Source organism: Chaetura pelagica, unplaced genomic scaffold (genome assembly GCF_000747805.2).
Source record: "Chaetura pelagica isolate M959 unplaced genomic scaffold, ChaPel_1.0 scaffold50, whole genome shotgun sequence".
Classification (NCBI taxonomy): Eukaryota; Metazoa; Chordata; class Aves; order Apodiformes; family Apodidae; genus Chaetura; species Chaetura pelagica.
The window spans coordinates 839,904-857,533 of NW_009952366.1; the positions used below are offsets into that span (position 1 = coordinate 839,904).

General features: G+C 39.0%; 1 protein-coding gene across 1 annotated transcript in view; it reads left to right on the plus strand.

Moving 5' to 3' along the window:
- ACSS3 (acyl-CoA synthetase short-chain family member 3) overlaps positions 1-17,630 on the plus strand; it is a 96,563-nt gene that overhangs the window by 37,433 nt on the left and 41,500 nt on the right. The window contains exon 8 of the mRNA XM_010008047.1: positions 12,384-12,535. Within this exon, the coding sequence (XP_010006349.1) occupies positions 12,384-12,535 (152 nt within the window). The remainder of the gene's footprint in view (positions 1-12,383; positions 12,536-17,630) is intronic.

The following is a 17,630-nucleotide window of genomic DNA, read 5'->3' on the forward strand; positions in this document are numbered from 1 at the left end:
TCTGAACTGATTGAGAGCTGCTGTACCTTGAGAGAAGATTCCCCAGTGGCTGTGAGCTGTGAGGGAAGTTCTGTGGAGCAAGCAGCTGTGTCAGAGACCACTTCCCCATGCCAGCTCTTCCTGTGTGCCAGGCACAGTCCTGGCAACTGTGTGAGCTTTGGACACTGCAGGCCTTGATAACACAGCCCTCCTAATCTGCACAAAAACCCAGCCTTACTGTCTCAAATGCAGCGCATGAAGGACCTACTCAGTGTTGGTAGTGGTGCTGATACTTCTGACCACATGTCAGATCCTGTCCCCACCCTGCAATCAGCTGCTTGTACAACAAATGCCATTCATACCTTTTCTTTCATGTGCAAAGGTTAAAATAGTGGTTCTTCGCAATATATCTCCTGCCCCAAGTCATACTTGGGAAAGATCATATAGGGAGTTGCACTGTGAGCTGGGGTAAAGCATGATTGATTTGCCATATTTACCCAAAGTGATTGAAGGCAGCAAGGGAGTGTGTGAAACACACAAGTGTGGAGGAGGGAAAAACTGAGGACAGAGGGAAGTACCGGGGATCAGTTCCTTTTTAATAATTGCATAACATTTGCCAGATTGGAAGACATTGATATCCATTGGTGTTCCTCCCATCCCACTCCATGCACACCTGAATGCTCAGTGGGTTGATGGCTGTCTTCAGTGAAGGAGAAGGAAAAGTCCTGACCCCAGTGCATTGCTGTATGCACCACCTATGGCAAAGAGAGCCAAGAACTCTGCATACACGCACTGTAGAAGCCATGTTCATTGTTTCAGTCTGAAGGAAGTCTTAAAGCTGTCCTCACAGATGGTTCAGTCTAAAATACCCTGAATTTGAAAGGTATTGGAAACATTTACATGGTGTCTGTCTCACATAGCCCAGTGTCTTTCAGATGACCAAATGTAGATTGTGGTTCCATTATGTATTCAGTAAAAGCACAATTCAATTAGTCCTGTGTTTCACCATTTTTGCTGGTGTGGAATATAAGGGTATGCAGCATCTTTTCATGACACTCATTGGCATTGAGAACATAATGAATGGTTCTGTCCCTTCTTGACAAGAAGGCACTGGCCTATCTTTGGTTCTATGACCAGAGATAGGGAAGACAGGGAATATAGAAACCTTATGGGGGAGCCTACTGGCTAAGTTTAAAATGACATGCTACTGTTACCTGCATGAAACAGAGAAAAGTGACATCATGACACTTTCTAGAAAAGGTCCCTTCAGTCAAGGGAGGAAAGATCCGTAGGGTAGCTTTCCCTCAGAAGTCTTTGAACTTTCAACTTTTGGTCCAGTGAACAAGGCAAAATCTAGTCTAAAATAAACCTCAAATAGCATCCAATGGAGGAGGTAAAGACCGTAGGCATTACATATTTTGGTTTATTAATTTGCTCTAATTCACCTTGCTACTTGCTATGCAAAGTGTGTGACACCACACATTTCCTATTATTTCACATGATAATAAATTTATTTTTACCAGTGCTACTTCTCTGGTAGAAGAGCAGATTCTGCCTATGTGACACCTGTGTATGTTGCTTTGAGCAAAATCCTGTTCTTTATAATTTTTGTAACAGAAACATTTAAATTAAGAAGCAAAATGCAGTGCTTAAAAGCGAAGGAAATCTTGAGGTCTAAGAAGTGTATTTTGGAATTTGCTCTTGTCTTTGTGGTTAACTTTTAACTTTGTGGTTAACTTTTCAAAGTGTTAACTCTTTTTCTGCTCCTGGAAAGACTGGGTGTTGTGTTAAGGTGTTCTATGAAATAGAAAATGAGCTTTTGTCAGGATACTTTTCTTCCACATAATTTTGCAGTTATGGTCTGAGGCACATAGCTTTCTTTTTAGCTTCTAGGCATGGGATTGATTTTTCAATAATCTCTCAGAAAAGCACGTTTGCAAAACAAGTTTTTTTTATTAAATATTAGATGTCCATAGTGTGGTAACAGAAAGCACAAGGGTTTTTTTCCCCTAAGAGGCTAAGACAGAGAAGGTCACATGCCTTAGCGTACCCAGCCACTGACTGCAGCAGCTGGAGAAAACTTAAACAAATAATTACTCTTAATTTGAAACTCAATGTACCTTCTGTCCAGATATAGTTTATAGACTTGCTTGCTGTCAGTATTGATCATGAAAGCTTGCAATGAATGCATTATTGAAATACATGGTGCAGAGAATATCTACAGTGCAACTATGGCAATAAAATTCAGCCACTCGTTTCAGAATTGCTTATGCCTAGTTCTTTTTTGAAGAGTCTCTGATGTGATAATCCGGAGGAATCGACTTGCTTCTGTGAATTTACAAAGCAGCTCACTGCGGATTTCTGAAAGCTTTTGAGTTAATCACAAGTGTCAGATTGCTGATTACAGGAGTGGCACTTGGTTCTTAGTGCACAAAAAAGTTCTGAAGGACATTAGGAAGCAAGGTTTTTTCTAAGACATTGCAAATTAAAAGTAATCAACTAATTAAAAAAAAAAGGAAAAAAGGAGGAATGAGTTTGTTTAAAAGCAGTAGGGCAAAGTCTTAGGAAAAGAAAAAAAAGGCTAAATTCAACAAGAACAGATGAGTGAAAGAATATGTTAAAGTCATGAGGCAGAATCTCTTGCAGAAGGGGTTCCTTAGTAACTAAATATATCTTTATGTGGAATCATAGAATCGTTTTGGTTGGAAGGGACTTTAAAGATGATCTACTTCCAACTCCCCTGCCATGGGAAAGGACACGTCCTGCTAGACCAGGTTGCTGAAAGCCCCATCCAACCTGCCATTGAACACTTCCAGGGAGGGGGCATCCACAACTTCCGTGAGTAACCTGTGACAGTGTCTCACCACCCGCACACTAAAGAATATCTTCCTAATGTCTAACCTAAATCTACCCTCTTCCAGTTTGAAACCATTACCCCTTATCATATAATTACAAGTCCTTGTAAAAAGCCCCTTTCCAGCTTTCCTGTAGCCCCTTCAGATAATGGAAGGCTGCTATGAGGTCTCCTTGGAGCCTTCTGTTCTCCAGGCTGAACAGCCCCAACTGTCTCAGCCTGTTTTTATAGGAGAGGTGCTACAGCCCCCTGATCATTTTTGTGGCCCTTCATGGAGAAGGGAGTAGAGTAAGTTTTCCACAATTTGTATGTTTAAATACATACATTTACATATATTTGTGTAGATGGATAAAAATGTCCAGAAGAACTAACACTATAAAATTGTGTACTTGAACTTGCAAGTAACTCCAGATACAGAGTTGGTTTGGTGGTATTTTGTAGTACATGGGTATGTGCATGTCCTATACCTTTTGCTCATTTCAGAAGTCATGCTGGTCAGATTCTTCCTTGTTCATTTGTGTAGGACAATAATGGATACATCTGTGAGAACTCCTAAACATTCACTAAGTAAATTGGGGATTGATTTTCATATCTTGATTTAAGTTGTGTAGGCTCAGTTAGCTGATTATGAAGGAAAGATCATGGCAATGTTCTTTTTATACTTCTGTGGAGAAGACCAAATCTGAACTCTCTTTTTTCTGCATTGTGGTGACAGAACAGACCAATGTGGACAAGAGAAACAAGATTTGGCTCTGAAAAATTTAACTTATTGTAGCTTTGCATACTGAGATATTCTGTGCATTTTTCACTTGCCTTTTCCTGAGGTGAAAGGGTGAGGAAGAACAGTCTGCGTGTTGCATTAAATATCACAATACTCTATTTGTCCCTCTCCTGTCAGATGGTAACAATCTTTGCTGTTACATCTGTAGAGTATGTAAAGACCTTGTGAAATATTTGGAAATTAAGTATCCTTAGGCAAGAAAACCTATTACTTATTTTGACCTTGTTCTGTTTTCTGGAAGTGAAGGCTTAAAAGGATATGTGGACATTACTGTAAGCTTTAATTAAGTACTAACTTGCTGTTCTTCAGTTTTCAATCTACTCTCCCAACAACTTGAAGTATTTGTATACATACTCAGAGTTAATTGGTATGTTCAAGATTTGTAAAGCAGATTATATATGTATACTCTGTTAAAAGGATGTCTGTTCTGTGCTGATGCTAATGACATTTTTTGTGTTAGGTAATATGGGTCAATATGTGAGGTTAACTTTCTGGTATATGGTCTCCACACAAGTTAAAAATCTTTGCTTTCTTATTTTGCTTGGATTTACTCACACAAAATATACCTTCTGGGCAAAGTTAAAAGATAGACAAACAGCACAGGCCTGTGCCTTCTCAGGTCACTAACTGCAGTATATAGTAGTTCTTGAGTTAGGATCTCTTCTGGTTTTGCAGTACAGGATATAGAAAATTGTTGACTGCTTAGGGTAAAGACTTTGTGGAGAAAATTCTTATCTGTAGACAAAATACTTATCTGTATGTGCAGGAGTGTAAGAAATCTCAGCATATGCTACTAAGAGCGAGTACTTGCAGTTTCAGTGTGTGTCATACATATACATTCCCATATACGGATAGGTGTTCATAAAGGTATGTAAATATGCCTATATAGATATTAATTTAATTTTTTCCCTCATGTGTATGATTTTCTTACACTTCTAAATGTATTTAATCATCCACAGTTTTCAGTTGATTTAATCAACTGTTCTATCCACTAGTCAAAAAGTAGTGATTTTATTTTTTATTTTTTATTTATTTTATTTTACATTACTGCTTTATGAACAGCAAGGTCTTATTTTAAGCTTCTTTTCTTCTTAATAATGAAATTTAGGAGGTGGTGAATACATAACATACCTAATCGGAGTGCATCAACACTGAATGTATGAGTTCAGCTGAAGAAAGAAAATGAGCTTGTTTGTAGGCTGATTTTACGGCTTACACTATTAACCTAATGCTAGATAGTTTTCAAACTCACCTTCCACCTTTACGTAATTCCCAGGTGCTTAGTTTAGTTCTGGTATGCGATTTTGGGGATTCCAGTGGTGTCAGGATCTCTACAGATAGTTACACAGAATCACAGAATCCTAGGGGTTGGAAGAGACCTCGAAAGATCATCTAGTCCAACCCCCCTGCCAGAGCAGGATCACCCAGAGCACATCACACAGGAATGCGTCTAGGTGGGTTTTGAATGTCTCCAGTGAAGGAGACTCCACAGCCTCTCTGGGCAGCCTGTTCCACTGTCTGTCACTCTCACAGTAAAGAATTTTTTTCGGATATTCACATGGAACCTCCTATGCTCCAGTTTGCACCCATTGCCCCTTGTCCTATCACTGGACATTACTGAAAAAAGCCTGGCTCCATCCTCCTGACACTCACCCTTAACATTTGTAAACATTGATGAGGTCGCCCTTCAGTCTCCTCTTCTGCAAGCTCAAGAGACCCAGCTCCCTCAGCCTTTCCTCAAAAGGGAGATGTTCCACTCCCTTAGTCAAGTGACTTTCACTAGAAAAATATAAAATAGTAAAAAAAATATGAATAACTAGTTATTATTCCTTTGAAAGTTTTATTCTATTATAAAAGAGACCCATATCCTAGTTAGTCTGGAAGAACCGCAGTGATTTTCCACTAAATTAATAGAAGTTAAAGGCTGGGGACCACTGTGGTTAACTTCTCTGATATTCTGAATAACAAGGAGCAAAAAAATCACCCGGTAGAAGAAATGCACATTTATAGAATCAAATGCCATATTAGCTTGAATATTAAATTACTACGGTCTAATTAATGTTTAAATACCTAAAAGATGTTAATTAGATTCTTCATTCCAAAGGGATTAACTCACTACCAATATGCTAGTTAAGAAGAAAAGGAAAGCGGTGTGAGAAAAAGGGCAGTTTTTCAGAGATAAGGAAAATACTTTGATAGTATTATAGTAGCTATTTTTGACCACTGGTACACTGGGTCACATTAACATCGTTGCATGAATTTTGCAGAAGAGAATCACAAAAATAAATACTGCAACAAAGAGATTTTATTTCTAGCAGGTGCAGAGTAAGACAGGAAGGAAGTGGGAGGAAAGCGATGCATTCCTCCAGCAATATTTGTCACATGCTCATCTTGCAGAGAAGTTTTATCTCTGTGTGAACGGTTATTGCCGTTATAAAGGCACCTCTGAAATTAAAATGTGTTGGTTGTGGAAAATACAAAGGGTAGAAATTGTATTTATTTTACCAGTGAGTGTTAAAGAAAAATCAGACAGTATCTGGTTTACCTTCATGTCTGCTTCATGATTTTTGCTCTTCGGGAGAACACTATTAAACAGTAATAGTACATTTACCATTTTTCTTTCTCTGAGGTGCCACCACCCAGGTCTTCAGACAGTTATGACATCAGTGGCATCTTTCTGAGCATTAAAAATGAAACACAGAGAAAAATAATGTTTACAAAGAGGAATAGTGTATAATTTTTCCTCTGCTCAGAAAGCTGTCTTAATAGTGAATATTCATAAATGTGTAGTCCAAGTTTTTCCTAAATGATTGCCTAGTGATAGAGTTTGGGTTAAGGAATAGCAGTATGCTTTTAGGTACAGGGAGAAAATACCTCATCCCCTTTGCCTTTGGACAACCACTATTGAATATAAAGTAGGCTGCCTTCATACCCTCACTTCTTGAAATGATTTGTTTATTTTTAAATTACTTAGTAGGTGACAACTTGTTTTAACAATTGCTATGGAAACTATGTGCTTTCAGTTTTTACTTGCTGTAACACCATTGTCACAAATGTGAAAACAGTAATGAATTATTTTGAATGCAGAAAAGCTTGTTTTTTTTTTTAATCCTCTGTCCTGGATTGTTTTTCTCCAAGGCATGACAAACTTCAGCTATAAATAAGCTACGTGAAGTCTCAGCCCACTCTGGGTTGCTCTTGCTAACGAGGTCGCAAGCTGTAAGCAACAGGATAGTGCTAAGAGAAAGTCTCTAGCTACTACCTGTGATCCTGTGATGTCAGGAAGAAGGCATCTTAGTAGTTCGAGTGCTTGGGACCTTGAATTGGAGCTGGGGTAATGAAGAAGATGTGTACACTTGCCAAGGAGGACTTGATTAAGGACTTCATTTGAGTGTTATAGAACAGAGAAGGAGCTATTGTCCCACAGAGAGCTGTAACAAGTCATTGTTGTGCACATGGAGTCTTCCTCACAGTGCTCACTGGAGTCCTACCAGTCCCTGTGGTTGCACCAGAACCATAGGGTGTACAACAGCAGCAACTGGTTTAAAATTACTCTCATTTGGCACAGCCATTAGTAACTTTGGGGCATCCAGACTTTCTACAGTTTCTGGAAGCATTATCATCACAACTTACAAAGCAAGCACTGCCTCTGGAGTTTGCCATTTTTTGTAATCTTTCTGCTGTCATCCATGCTCACTGTATTTGTGAAGAGAATTAGGTATGATGTGTCATCTCAAGTCCTTAGTGGAGGTTTGGCAGTATGGCCAGCAGCAGAAAGACAAATGGCTCTATGAACATACCCTTTTGAATCCTGATGTGTCAGGATTTTGTGTGTGCTTTGGTGTCAGGAGGTTTTAGTGACAGTGAATTCCATGTATAATACTTGTTATGCAGAAAGAATTTCCTCCTCATAATTCTGTATTTATCTCTAGTGGAACAGCCCCTTGTTAGGGGTCAGACAAAAAGGGACTTGCTGGGCTGTTATGGATGTGTTGTTGATTATTTTATTAAAGCTCCTCTAAAATGTCTTTATCCTCCAGTAATCCATCCTGGTGGCTTCTGACTTTCTCCCCAGGATAACTTTTCTATCCCCTTGATCATTCTTGCTGCTTGACTATGAATCTTCTTTCATAATCATGTATTATCCATGAACACATTCTGCCTGAGGATATCTGCTCAGCTGGTAGACATATGATAAATTACATGCTAAATCTAGGTATTTCCAGAAAGATGTTCCTATCTGTCTGTCTGCTTCAGAATCTCTTGGTAAGTTAATAATAGACTTTCCTTCTTGAATCCTCCAAGCCTCTCCAAGTGTCTATTTCTACTTTTTTTAATTAGATGAGGCAGATCACTCTCTGAATGCCTTATTCTTGTTTACCGTGCTCTCAGTTCCTGGCAACCACGGATATAATTGCCAGTAACTTTTAAAATAAATTTTCATCTTCAATATTTATACAAATACTGAAAAGCAACAGATCTTGAATTGATCCCTGCAGAAATCTAGTAGACGCATCTCATTTGCTCATAGTCCCCAGTTGACTCAGCCGTCTGTCAGCATAGTCTGAATTCAGTTATCTTCTGCTTTATTGTTTACATTGATACCTTTTTAAAAATCAAAATTCCTTGCAATAATAAGCCTCTAATGGCATTTTGCAATACTTGTTGAAATTTTTGTATAATAAATGAGAACTTTCTTTGGTGATTTTCTTTGCAGTTTTTTGGGCTCTAAAATTAATTAGCACTCTCTCATATTTGTTTCACATATGTCAGTTTTTGTTTATGCTTTTTCTAAACTACGAATGGCTGCCGAGGCATCAGAGAAGTTTTTCTGCAGAATCAGTAAGAATATATTACAGTTGGACCAGGTTATTTTTTTCCCTAAATTAATATTTTAAGTGTTGCTATATTCTTTGGGTATTATTTCCTATTGACTGTCAGGGGAACTTTCTATTCCTTTCCTTATGCCGTTTCTATTGCTAAATTTGTTTTTCTCCAAGATCTGAGAATGGTGCTTCTCCAAACCAAAGCTGTTGTAGCTTACTTATGACATTTAAATATCAACCTGTCAGAGTCCTGCATGCCCACGCACGCACTTGTGAGGGTTTAGCTGCTTGTGTGAAGATGCACTCCGACTCAGAATAGCTGGAGGTGCACAGCACAGGCAGGGCTGTGAGGTAGCTCAGGTGAGGGCCTCAGTGTAAATCACATCCTGAGCAAGGAGAGGCTCCTTTCAGCTCTTCTCACAACTCTGCAATTTCCCCAGTAGTCTTACCCAAGATTTCACAGAATCATCATGGTTGGAAAGGACCTTTGAGATCACTGAGTCCAACCGTCAACACAAAAAAACAACAACTGTCCAAACAAACCTCCGACCAAATACAACCAGCCACACACACTCCACCAAAAAACATCTGCAAAAAAACCCACAGCCTCAGCCACCTCCCTGAGCTGACTATTCCAGTGCCTGACCCCTCTTTCAGTGTAGGAATTCTTTCTAATATCCAATCTGAACCTCCCCTGCTGCAGCTTAAGACCATTTCCTCTGGTCCTGTTGTTATTCACTTGGGAGAAGAGGCCAACAGACACTTCCCTACAACTTCCTCTCAGGTACTTGTTGAGGGCAGTGAGGTCTCCCCTCACCCTCCTCTTCTTCAAACTAAGCAATCCCAGTTCCCTCAGCTGCTCTTGGTATGACTTGTTCTCTAGACCCTTCATCAGTTTGATAGCTCTCCTCTGGATAGGCTCCACCACCTCAATGTCCTTTTTATAGTGAGGGGCCCAGAGCTGAACACAGTACTCAAGGTGTGGCCTCACCAGGGCTGAGTATAGGAGCAGGATCACCTCCCTGGTCCTGATGGCCACACTGTTCCTGATGCAGGCCAGGATGCTGTTGGCCTTCTTGGCCGCCTGGGCACACTGCTGGTTCATGTTCATCCGGCTGTCAAGCAGCACCCTCAGGTCCTTTTCTGCTGGGCAGTTTTCCAGCCACTCTACCCCAATCCTATAGCATTTCATGGGGTTGTTGTGACCAAAATGCAGGGCCTGGCACTTTGCCTTGTTGAACCTCATACGATTGGTCTTGGTCCATCGATGCAGCCTGTCCAGGTTCCTCTACAGAGCTTTCCTACCCTCTAGCAGATTGACACTCCCATGCAATTTGGTGTCATCTGCAAACTTACTGAGGGTACAGTCAATCCCCTCATCCAGATATTTTATAAAGATACTGAACAAGACTGGCCTGAAAACAGCCCTGAGGGACACCACTGGTGACCAGCCACCAACTAACTACATTTGACTCTGTTTACCACAGCTCTCTGGTCCTGGCCATCCAGCTAGTTTTTTTACCTAGTGAAGAGTACACTTTTCTATGCCATGATTTGCCAGCTTCTCCAGGAGAATGCTGTGGGAGATGGTGTCAAAGGCCTTGGCAGTGTGTAGGCAGACAACATCTACCTGCATGCTGCAGCATGGCAAACCTGGCCTTGAGCATCAGTGGCCAAGCCCCTAGGAGGGAGTGGGTGTGCTCAAGGGCCAGACACAGCCCTTTTATAGGCTCTGAACATTTCAATTTGGTTTAAAACAACAGCTTTCATGATTACTGGCAGACTACCTAGTCTTGCTGCATGGCTAGGTTTGTTGCTGTCTAAGATGATTGCAAATGGTGCTAGTTCAGTTATGTAATTAATTAATGAGAAGTTTATGGAAATACAGACATGTTTGGTCTGAGACCATTAGTTAAAAGTGATGGTTAGGGATGTGGGCTTGAATCAGATGGCAGATCTTTAGATATAGTGAACATTATAGAGAGATGACACAGACTTGAATAAGTTCATAAACAACTATTGATTAACACTTGAATGATTACATGAAAGTAGTCATGAAGTGTGTAAGGAGGATGCTTAAAGACCATCTGGTAAAATCCTTTTTTTCAGGAACTGTGCATTACATGAGAGAAAAAAAGACATAACACCGTTTTTTGACAAATAAATAGCATTCTTTTGCATTTCTTTTTGGTAATTTAGGATAGGCTGTTAGCAAAAAAGAGACTTTTGGCACTGACAGTGCTTCTTCCTGCTGCTTTGTCTGGGGACTGTTTCTTTTGTTTATTTTTTCTCAATGTGCCTCTCACCACCTCTTCATCCTTTAAAAATCAAGGCTTTTTGATTGTGTGTTCTATTTTGCCTTGATTTTTTTGTCCTTTTATGGTGATCTGCTGCTGCAGCACTCTTCTCACCAGCAGTGTCTCACCACAGGGCTGCAAAGACAATGGTAGGCATCCAGCCTCAGGCATCCAGCATTATTTAAATCTTTCAAATGGTTGGTTGGTTCTCTTGCCAGTGTTCAGGCACAACTGGATGCACAGCAACAGTGGGGCAGGTTGCAGTGGGGAGAGCAGGTGGGAAAGAGGGAAAGGGATGAATTCCTGCGAGCCTACATCACAGCTAGCGTTCTCTTTTTTTTAATCTGGGGACGGGACAACTAACTTGATTGGTTTGTTTTCATAAAGACATTTACTGTGTTGCTAGTGCCTTATGATTAGAGTAAAAATAGTGGACTTATTAAATTCTTCAAGATAGTCAAATACCTGTGCTTCTTTTGCATTTTGATAAAATGAAAGTATTAGAGTTTCATATGCTGGGGATTTCTTCCCCCCCCCCCCGAACTATTAATCTATTTCAAATTTGCTTTTACACAAGCATGGTGAAGGTATGAATTTTTCTTGTGACTGGTGAGCTGCTGTAAAGATGGTGACATTTCAATAGTGAAACTATATGTTTGTGGCTTCTTGTGCAAAGTATTGTTAAAGCTGTATTTGCAGTATGAAAAATGCGAATCTCTCCTAATTTGTGGTGCTTTGTCAAAGTGTGGCCAAGTGTGGCCTTTTTAGTGAAAAGGTTATGGTAATACCTGTAGAGCTAAAGCTTACAGAGTGTGTATGGAGCAGTTAATGCACTGCAGTAATTGCATACTGTAAGATTGTGATTGTATGATCTGGTGCTAACTGCTTTTCATATTTACAGCACCACAGAAATGTGTTTTTGATTATTTTTTGTTATTACTACTTACAGTAGTATGTATGTGACAGTATGTCACATCTGATTCCTTCTGTTTATAATTCTCCTGGCTATGCCCCCTAGTTCAAGACAACGTTTGGTTTTTTTAAAAAACAACCACAAACCAGACCACAGTCTGGTAGCACACTAAACCAGAAGAGGGGTCTTTGTCTTCTTTCCAGCCTTCATAGTCTTTATGTTGGGTAGCAGAACAAAGGTGCCAAGGATCCAGTTGTAAGGAGCTAAGTGGGAATTCTTCCATAATTGGGAGGAAATTTTGATGTAAGAAAAAAGCTGATGTTGTGTCCTGCAGGCCTGTGCATGGGGATATAGCTGCAATGCCACTGTGTCCAGAGACTCCTGGTTTAGTGGGACTCCAGGTGTTTTACAGGCTGCTTCACAGTAACAGCAGATGTAAGCATGACTCCCTCTGCTGCCAGTGGCTCTTTGCATGTCCATTTGTCCTATTTTTCTAAGTAGCAACTAGTATGCGATGTGTTCTTTCAAGAATTTGTGTCCACAGCTTGTGAATTTATTTCTACAAGTGAGTATGTTTACAGTATTATGATTTTTAGCAAAGCCTTCTCTAAAGTCTTACTCGAAATTGCTTCGGTTGCTGTGCTACTGCTACTGTTATGTGTTCAAGCCTTGAATTGTTAAGGAATTATGAAGTATTTTTATCCTGTGACATTTTAAATTATTCTCTCTATAGGGGAAGCCTGTGGGAACGCCAGATGCTGGTGCCTATTTCCGTGTGCTAGCAGAGCATGAAGTAGCTGCCTTCTTTACTTCACCAACTGCAATTAGAGCAATCCGTCAGCAGGACCCTGAGGCGGCCTTGGGGAAGCAGTACTCTCTGAAAAGGTGAACTAAGGATACGCTGGAAGTAATTTGTTACAGAAAAAGGCTGAATGAACTAAGAATAGCAGAGTGTCTGGGGCTTTACCCTACTCTGTACAGCAGAATTGAAAAGTATTCTTGAAAACTTAGAAGTAGATGTATTTGCTTGTAAATTTATATTGATAGTTTGGAGGAGATGAAAGCTGTTAAGAAGATTATGACTCTTAAGGTTAAATTACTGAGTTACGAGTTACTTATTCAACTTTAATTTTACTCCGCTGTGCTTATAACCTGTATCACAGTCTTGAGTTACATGATCCTGTCCAGTTTTCCCACATGACCTCTCATTTCATTGAGTGCACAGGATCTTCAGTGCTTGTCTAATCAGCAGCTCTTCAATGAGGCTGATGAAACACTGGAACATGTTGCCCACAGAGGTGGTAGAAGCCTCATCCCTGGAAACATTCAGGGTCAGGTTGAATGAGGTGCTGACCAACCTGCTCTAGTTGAAGAGGTCCCTGCTCACTGCAGGGGGGTTGGACTAGATGACCTTTCAAGGTCCCTTCCAACCCAATGTTTTGTTTATCTCCCCATAACTTAGTAACTGCTTATGGTTTTGTGCTCCAAAGACTGAGCTATTGGCTACCTCATGTTTTTAAGGTGTTTATACTATCAGAATGCTTCAAAATCATGACTGAATTCATCCTCATAAATCCCCTGTGAGATGAGAGAATGGTATTATCTGTATTTTGCAGATGGGAAACTAGGCACAGGAAGATTATGGTCAAAGTCCTCTATTAGTTTTGAATACCCAGTATGGGCCACTAAACTACCACTGTTTCAGAATTCTTAGCATTATATAGTAAAATGCATTATTAGCATTATGTTCGTAGCCTCTCACACTAACTTGTCTGTGAGTGTTTAGTACTTCTATAGACCGAGTTTCTGTTTCTTAGGACAAACAGTCTAGAAATGCAAAATACGGGTTTGGGCAACATTGAATCCTGGATTTAATAATTTGCTTAGTGTCCAACAAAGGCTGTGTCAGACTGTACAGGCAGTATTCAGTCATATAACTTACCTTTTATCACATTTCTCCAAAGCAAAGGGGAGGATGCAAAGCTGTGTAGCTTGATTAGATCTCCACTTTCTTAATTGCTTAGGAAAGTTTTATTTGTTAGTAAGCTGGATTTATTCCTGAGCTATTCATTACAAGTTCGTCATCTTACGCCTCCTTGAAATAGGAAGCAAGCTCACCTGAGACCTTAAAGCACTATCCTTCTGTGATGTTTATTGACAAGAAAGTGATTCAGAGGCTAGAAATTTAATTGCTGTTCCTCAGCATTTTTTATGCAATAAGTAAAATAACTTAGACTGTCTTTAGAGTATTCATTTAATGGAAAATCTGATAACCTGCTCTGTAAGTTGTTGCAATTTGGCCAAATAAAAATTCCATATGAGGCTTCTTGCTGGTAACAGTTGCCCCAGATGTAAAGAGGACTCTTTAATATTTAGTATGTAGTTAATGAGTGTCTCCGTTTGTCTGCAAATTTAGTTGCTTCATAATTCAGTCAGTTTTGGGCCATGTCATTCTCTGTTATATGACTTCTCTTTACTAAACCCTCTAGCGCAGCATTTAACACCCATTTAGTGCTATACAAAATCCAAACTCTTTTCTACCCATAGATGGAAAAAACTGGATTTTCTGTAATACTGACTTAAGTCCAGTGACTTATTCTCCAAGCACCAGTATAGTGCAGTAAGTTTGACTGTCTCCAGCATGCCTGTCTTTTCATGTTAGACTAGGATTATCTTCCTGCTAGGTCTGTTTGTGATACTCTTAACTAGTTGGCTATGCATGATACTGTGGTATGTATTACTGAATTTGGAAGGATTCTTAAATGAGTCTGTCTAGCCTGTGATGATTTCAGTATTAACATCCAGCTAGTTCTAGTGTATGTCCATTTTATGAATTAAGGTGTAGTTAGTAAGGAGTCCAACAGGTGATAAAAGTTCTAGGAAAATCCTTGCTTTTGAGTGTTACTTGGATGGACTTTTCCATCCAAGGTCAATGTACTTCATCTGTCATGCTTTTTTCTCTGTTACATGGTGCAGAATCTTTGAAATGAAATATGTTTCTACTACCTGGACTAAGATGCATTCTTACTTACTCTAGAGGCTCCAAAGCACATGTCCCAGAAGACAGTCCTGAAAGACTTGTCCACCATGGTACATTTCATTCCTGAAAACATCTATTAAAAAACCGATAAAGGTCAATGTCATTAAAAAAAATTCCTGTTAAAAAAGACAGTTAGTGCTAAGGTACAGAGTTGGTAGGCAATACCAGCTTCCAGTATACAAGAGAGTACTTGATTTGTGGGAGTGAGTTAAATTATAAGCAGAAGTGCGTTATTTTGAAATTACAGAAGTTAAATAAATTTCTGTTAAGAACTGAACTTGGTGGAATCACTAGCCTTTGCAGAAAATTACATGAGTTTTCCAAAGGTTCTAGTGTGCATGCCTCAAGTTCCTTTTTGGGTATTGAAGTCAAATCTTGAAATTCGTTTGCCTTTGACACAAAATGTCACCCATGTCTTAAACAGGGCTTAGGCTTAACAGAAAAAGATATGTTTAATTTGTAAAACTGTAGGTGGGTGTATGTGTTGGTCTCTTCTCAGAAGTAACAAGCAATAGAAGAAGTGGAAATGGCCTCAAGTTGTGTCAGGCGAGGTTTAGATTGGATAATAGGAAAAATTTCTTCACTGAAAGTGTTGTCAGGCACTGGAACAGCCTGCCCAGGGAGGTGGATGAGTCACCATTCCTGAAGGTATTTAAAAGACTTGTAGATGTGGTTCTTAGGGACATGTTTTAGTGGTGGATTTGGCAGTGTTAGGTTAGCGTTTGGACTTGATGGTCTTTGTCTTTTCCAGCAAAAGAATTAAGAATTAGAAATATTTTTTATTTCCATTTTATGTTAAAATGTGCAAATGAACCTTCCTCTCTGTCTTTTCAGGCAAAAAGCCTATTTAGCACAATGCAGATAGTTTTTCTTTATCAGAAAAAAACCTGGTATATGTATTCCAGAATTAAAAACACTTCCACGATATTTGGAAAATTGCAGCTCAGATTATTATCCATGTGAACACTCCTGCTTTTGGGAAATGGTTTGGAGATGTGGTTTCTTCTGTGCTTGGAGTAATGACAAAACAACTGAGATTGTGTCAGGACCTTAATCTGTCCTCTATAAGGTGATACTTCAAGTTGACTCTGTTGGACTCTTGAATAAGGCCTAAAAACTTGATTTTATTGAATTTTATGTTAGGACTGTAGGCTTTCAGAAAAAAAAAAAATCAGCTTAGGACATGTTTATTTAACAAAGAAGTTGGAAGATCTTTCTTCTGCATTAAGTCCGTTACAGTGCTAGATTATTGCAGTAACAGGTGCCTTGACATGCTTTGAAGTTTCAAGTGGACTGTTAAAAAAATGTTCATGGTGAGACCTTTTATAACTGTTGCCATATCTTTCTTGCTGTCTTCTTTGATTGGAGAAAACAATTCCATAGTCCTTAAGCTTTCTTAGGCTTGTGGCCCTTTGATCTGGGTATTCTTTTTGATGGTTTTGTGCTTTAAATGAGCCAAAGACCTAATCCTTCTCCTTCCTTGCAACATAAGATTGCTCTTAGGCCTGTATATTATTAAATCTGTTTATTAAAGCTGGCAATTCAGAAGAGAGGAATTCTACTTTTGGCTCAGGGGATAACATGACGTCCAAAGTCAAGTCTTTTAAGTTCTTGGTGTTTTAATAGCTCTGTGTTTAAAACAAGGACACTTAACAGAATTTTTTGGCTGTTTAGGAAATCAATGAATTAATACATTGAATATTTATGTCATAGCTGAAAAGTTTTTAACATGTCTAGTTTCAGAACACTCCATATAATGTAAATTGAGCACCGTTTAACAGAAGTGCTCTGCATGTAAACACGAGTCAAAAACTTTTAGTAAAATATGTTTTTGTTTTTTATTTACACAATATTTTGTTCTCTTATATCATAAACTTTTATCTGTGTTATAATTTCCATTTAGCTATTAACTGTAATTATATGCAATGGCTCATGCTTTACAATAAAAAGCATTCAGGTGTAAAATATTGATTAGGGTCACACTCATTATAATCATTATCTTCTAATGTGGGAGATGAGCTCAGGAATCAGTTTACCAAAATTATGTTCTATATTTTTGAGCACAGAAAACTATGTTTATTTAATGTGGGTAGTTGGAATTCTTTCATCTGCATCGTTAAGTTCAATGTGGTATCACTTTTCAAGATCTTCTGATGTTCCTCAGTTTGTACCTAGATATGCAATAAGATTATTTTAATTTGTGAAGGTTATTATTATGGCTATCCCTATGATTGTTACTTGTAGTTACTTCATAGAAAAACTGTTCTCAGGTTATTATCTTTAGATGGTGTAGAGGTGCCTACCTTGGTGATTAGAGTTCCCAACATGTTTTACTTGCAGAAGTTTCTTTTCCTGTATTCTAACTATGGATCTGTAAATGGATCTAAAAGACAATAAACTTATAAAATTATTTATGTGTAAGCCAAGTGTCACTGTAAAAAAACAAAACACTTCTCAATTTTAAGGCATATGGCTTATTGCATTCATGTTTCATCCCATGTTTTACTTAGGTTGTCTACAGATGTAGCTTTACTCTCACATTCTCCTGCCTTTCATCTACACAGCAAGTAGGTTGCTAGTCCTTACACTGTGAGGACTGCCTCTTCATGCTAACAGGATGTGCCTGTCCTCTGGAGAGGACTGGAGTGTATGATTTTTTGTTTGGGGAGCCTTGTTATGGGATATCTGTAGTTTCTAGATGAGAGGTCCATTTCTAGTTTCCTTATTAGAGGTATTTCCAGTTCTGTGGTCAGACAGGCTGAACTGTATGTTTCTTTTTCTCATTTCTGACACCCTTGAGTTACTTGCTCTGATTTTTCTCATAATTTCCTAAATTGCTTTCTGGATTTCATGTACACAAAAAGATGAATCTCCTAGGTTTTTTCTTACATGCCTCTGAAGTGTTTTTTTTTTTTTTTTTTTTTTTTTTTTTTTTTCCCC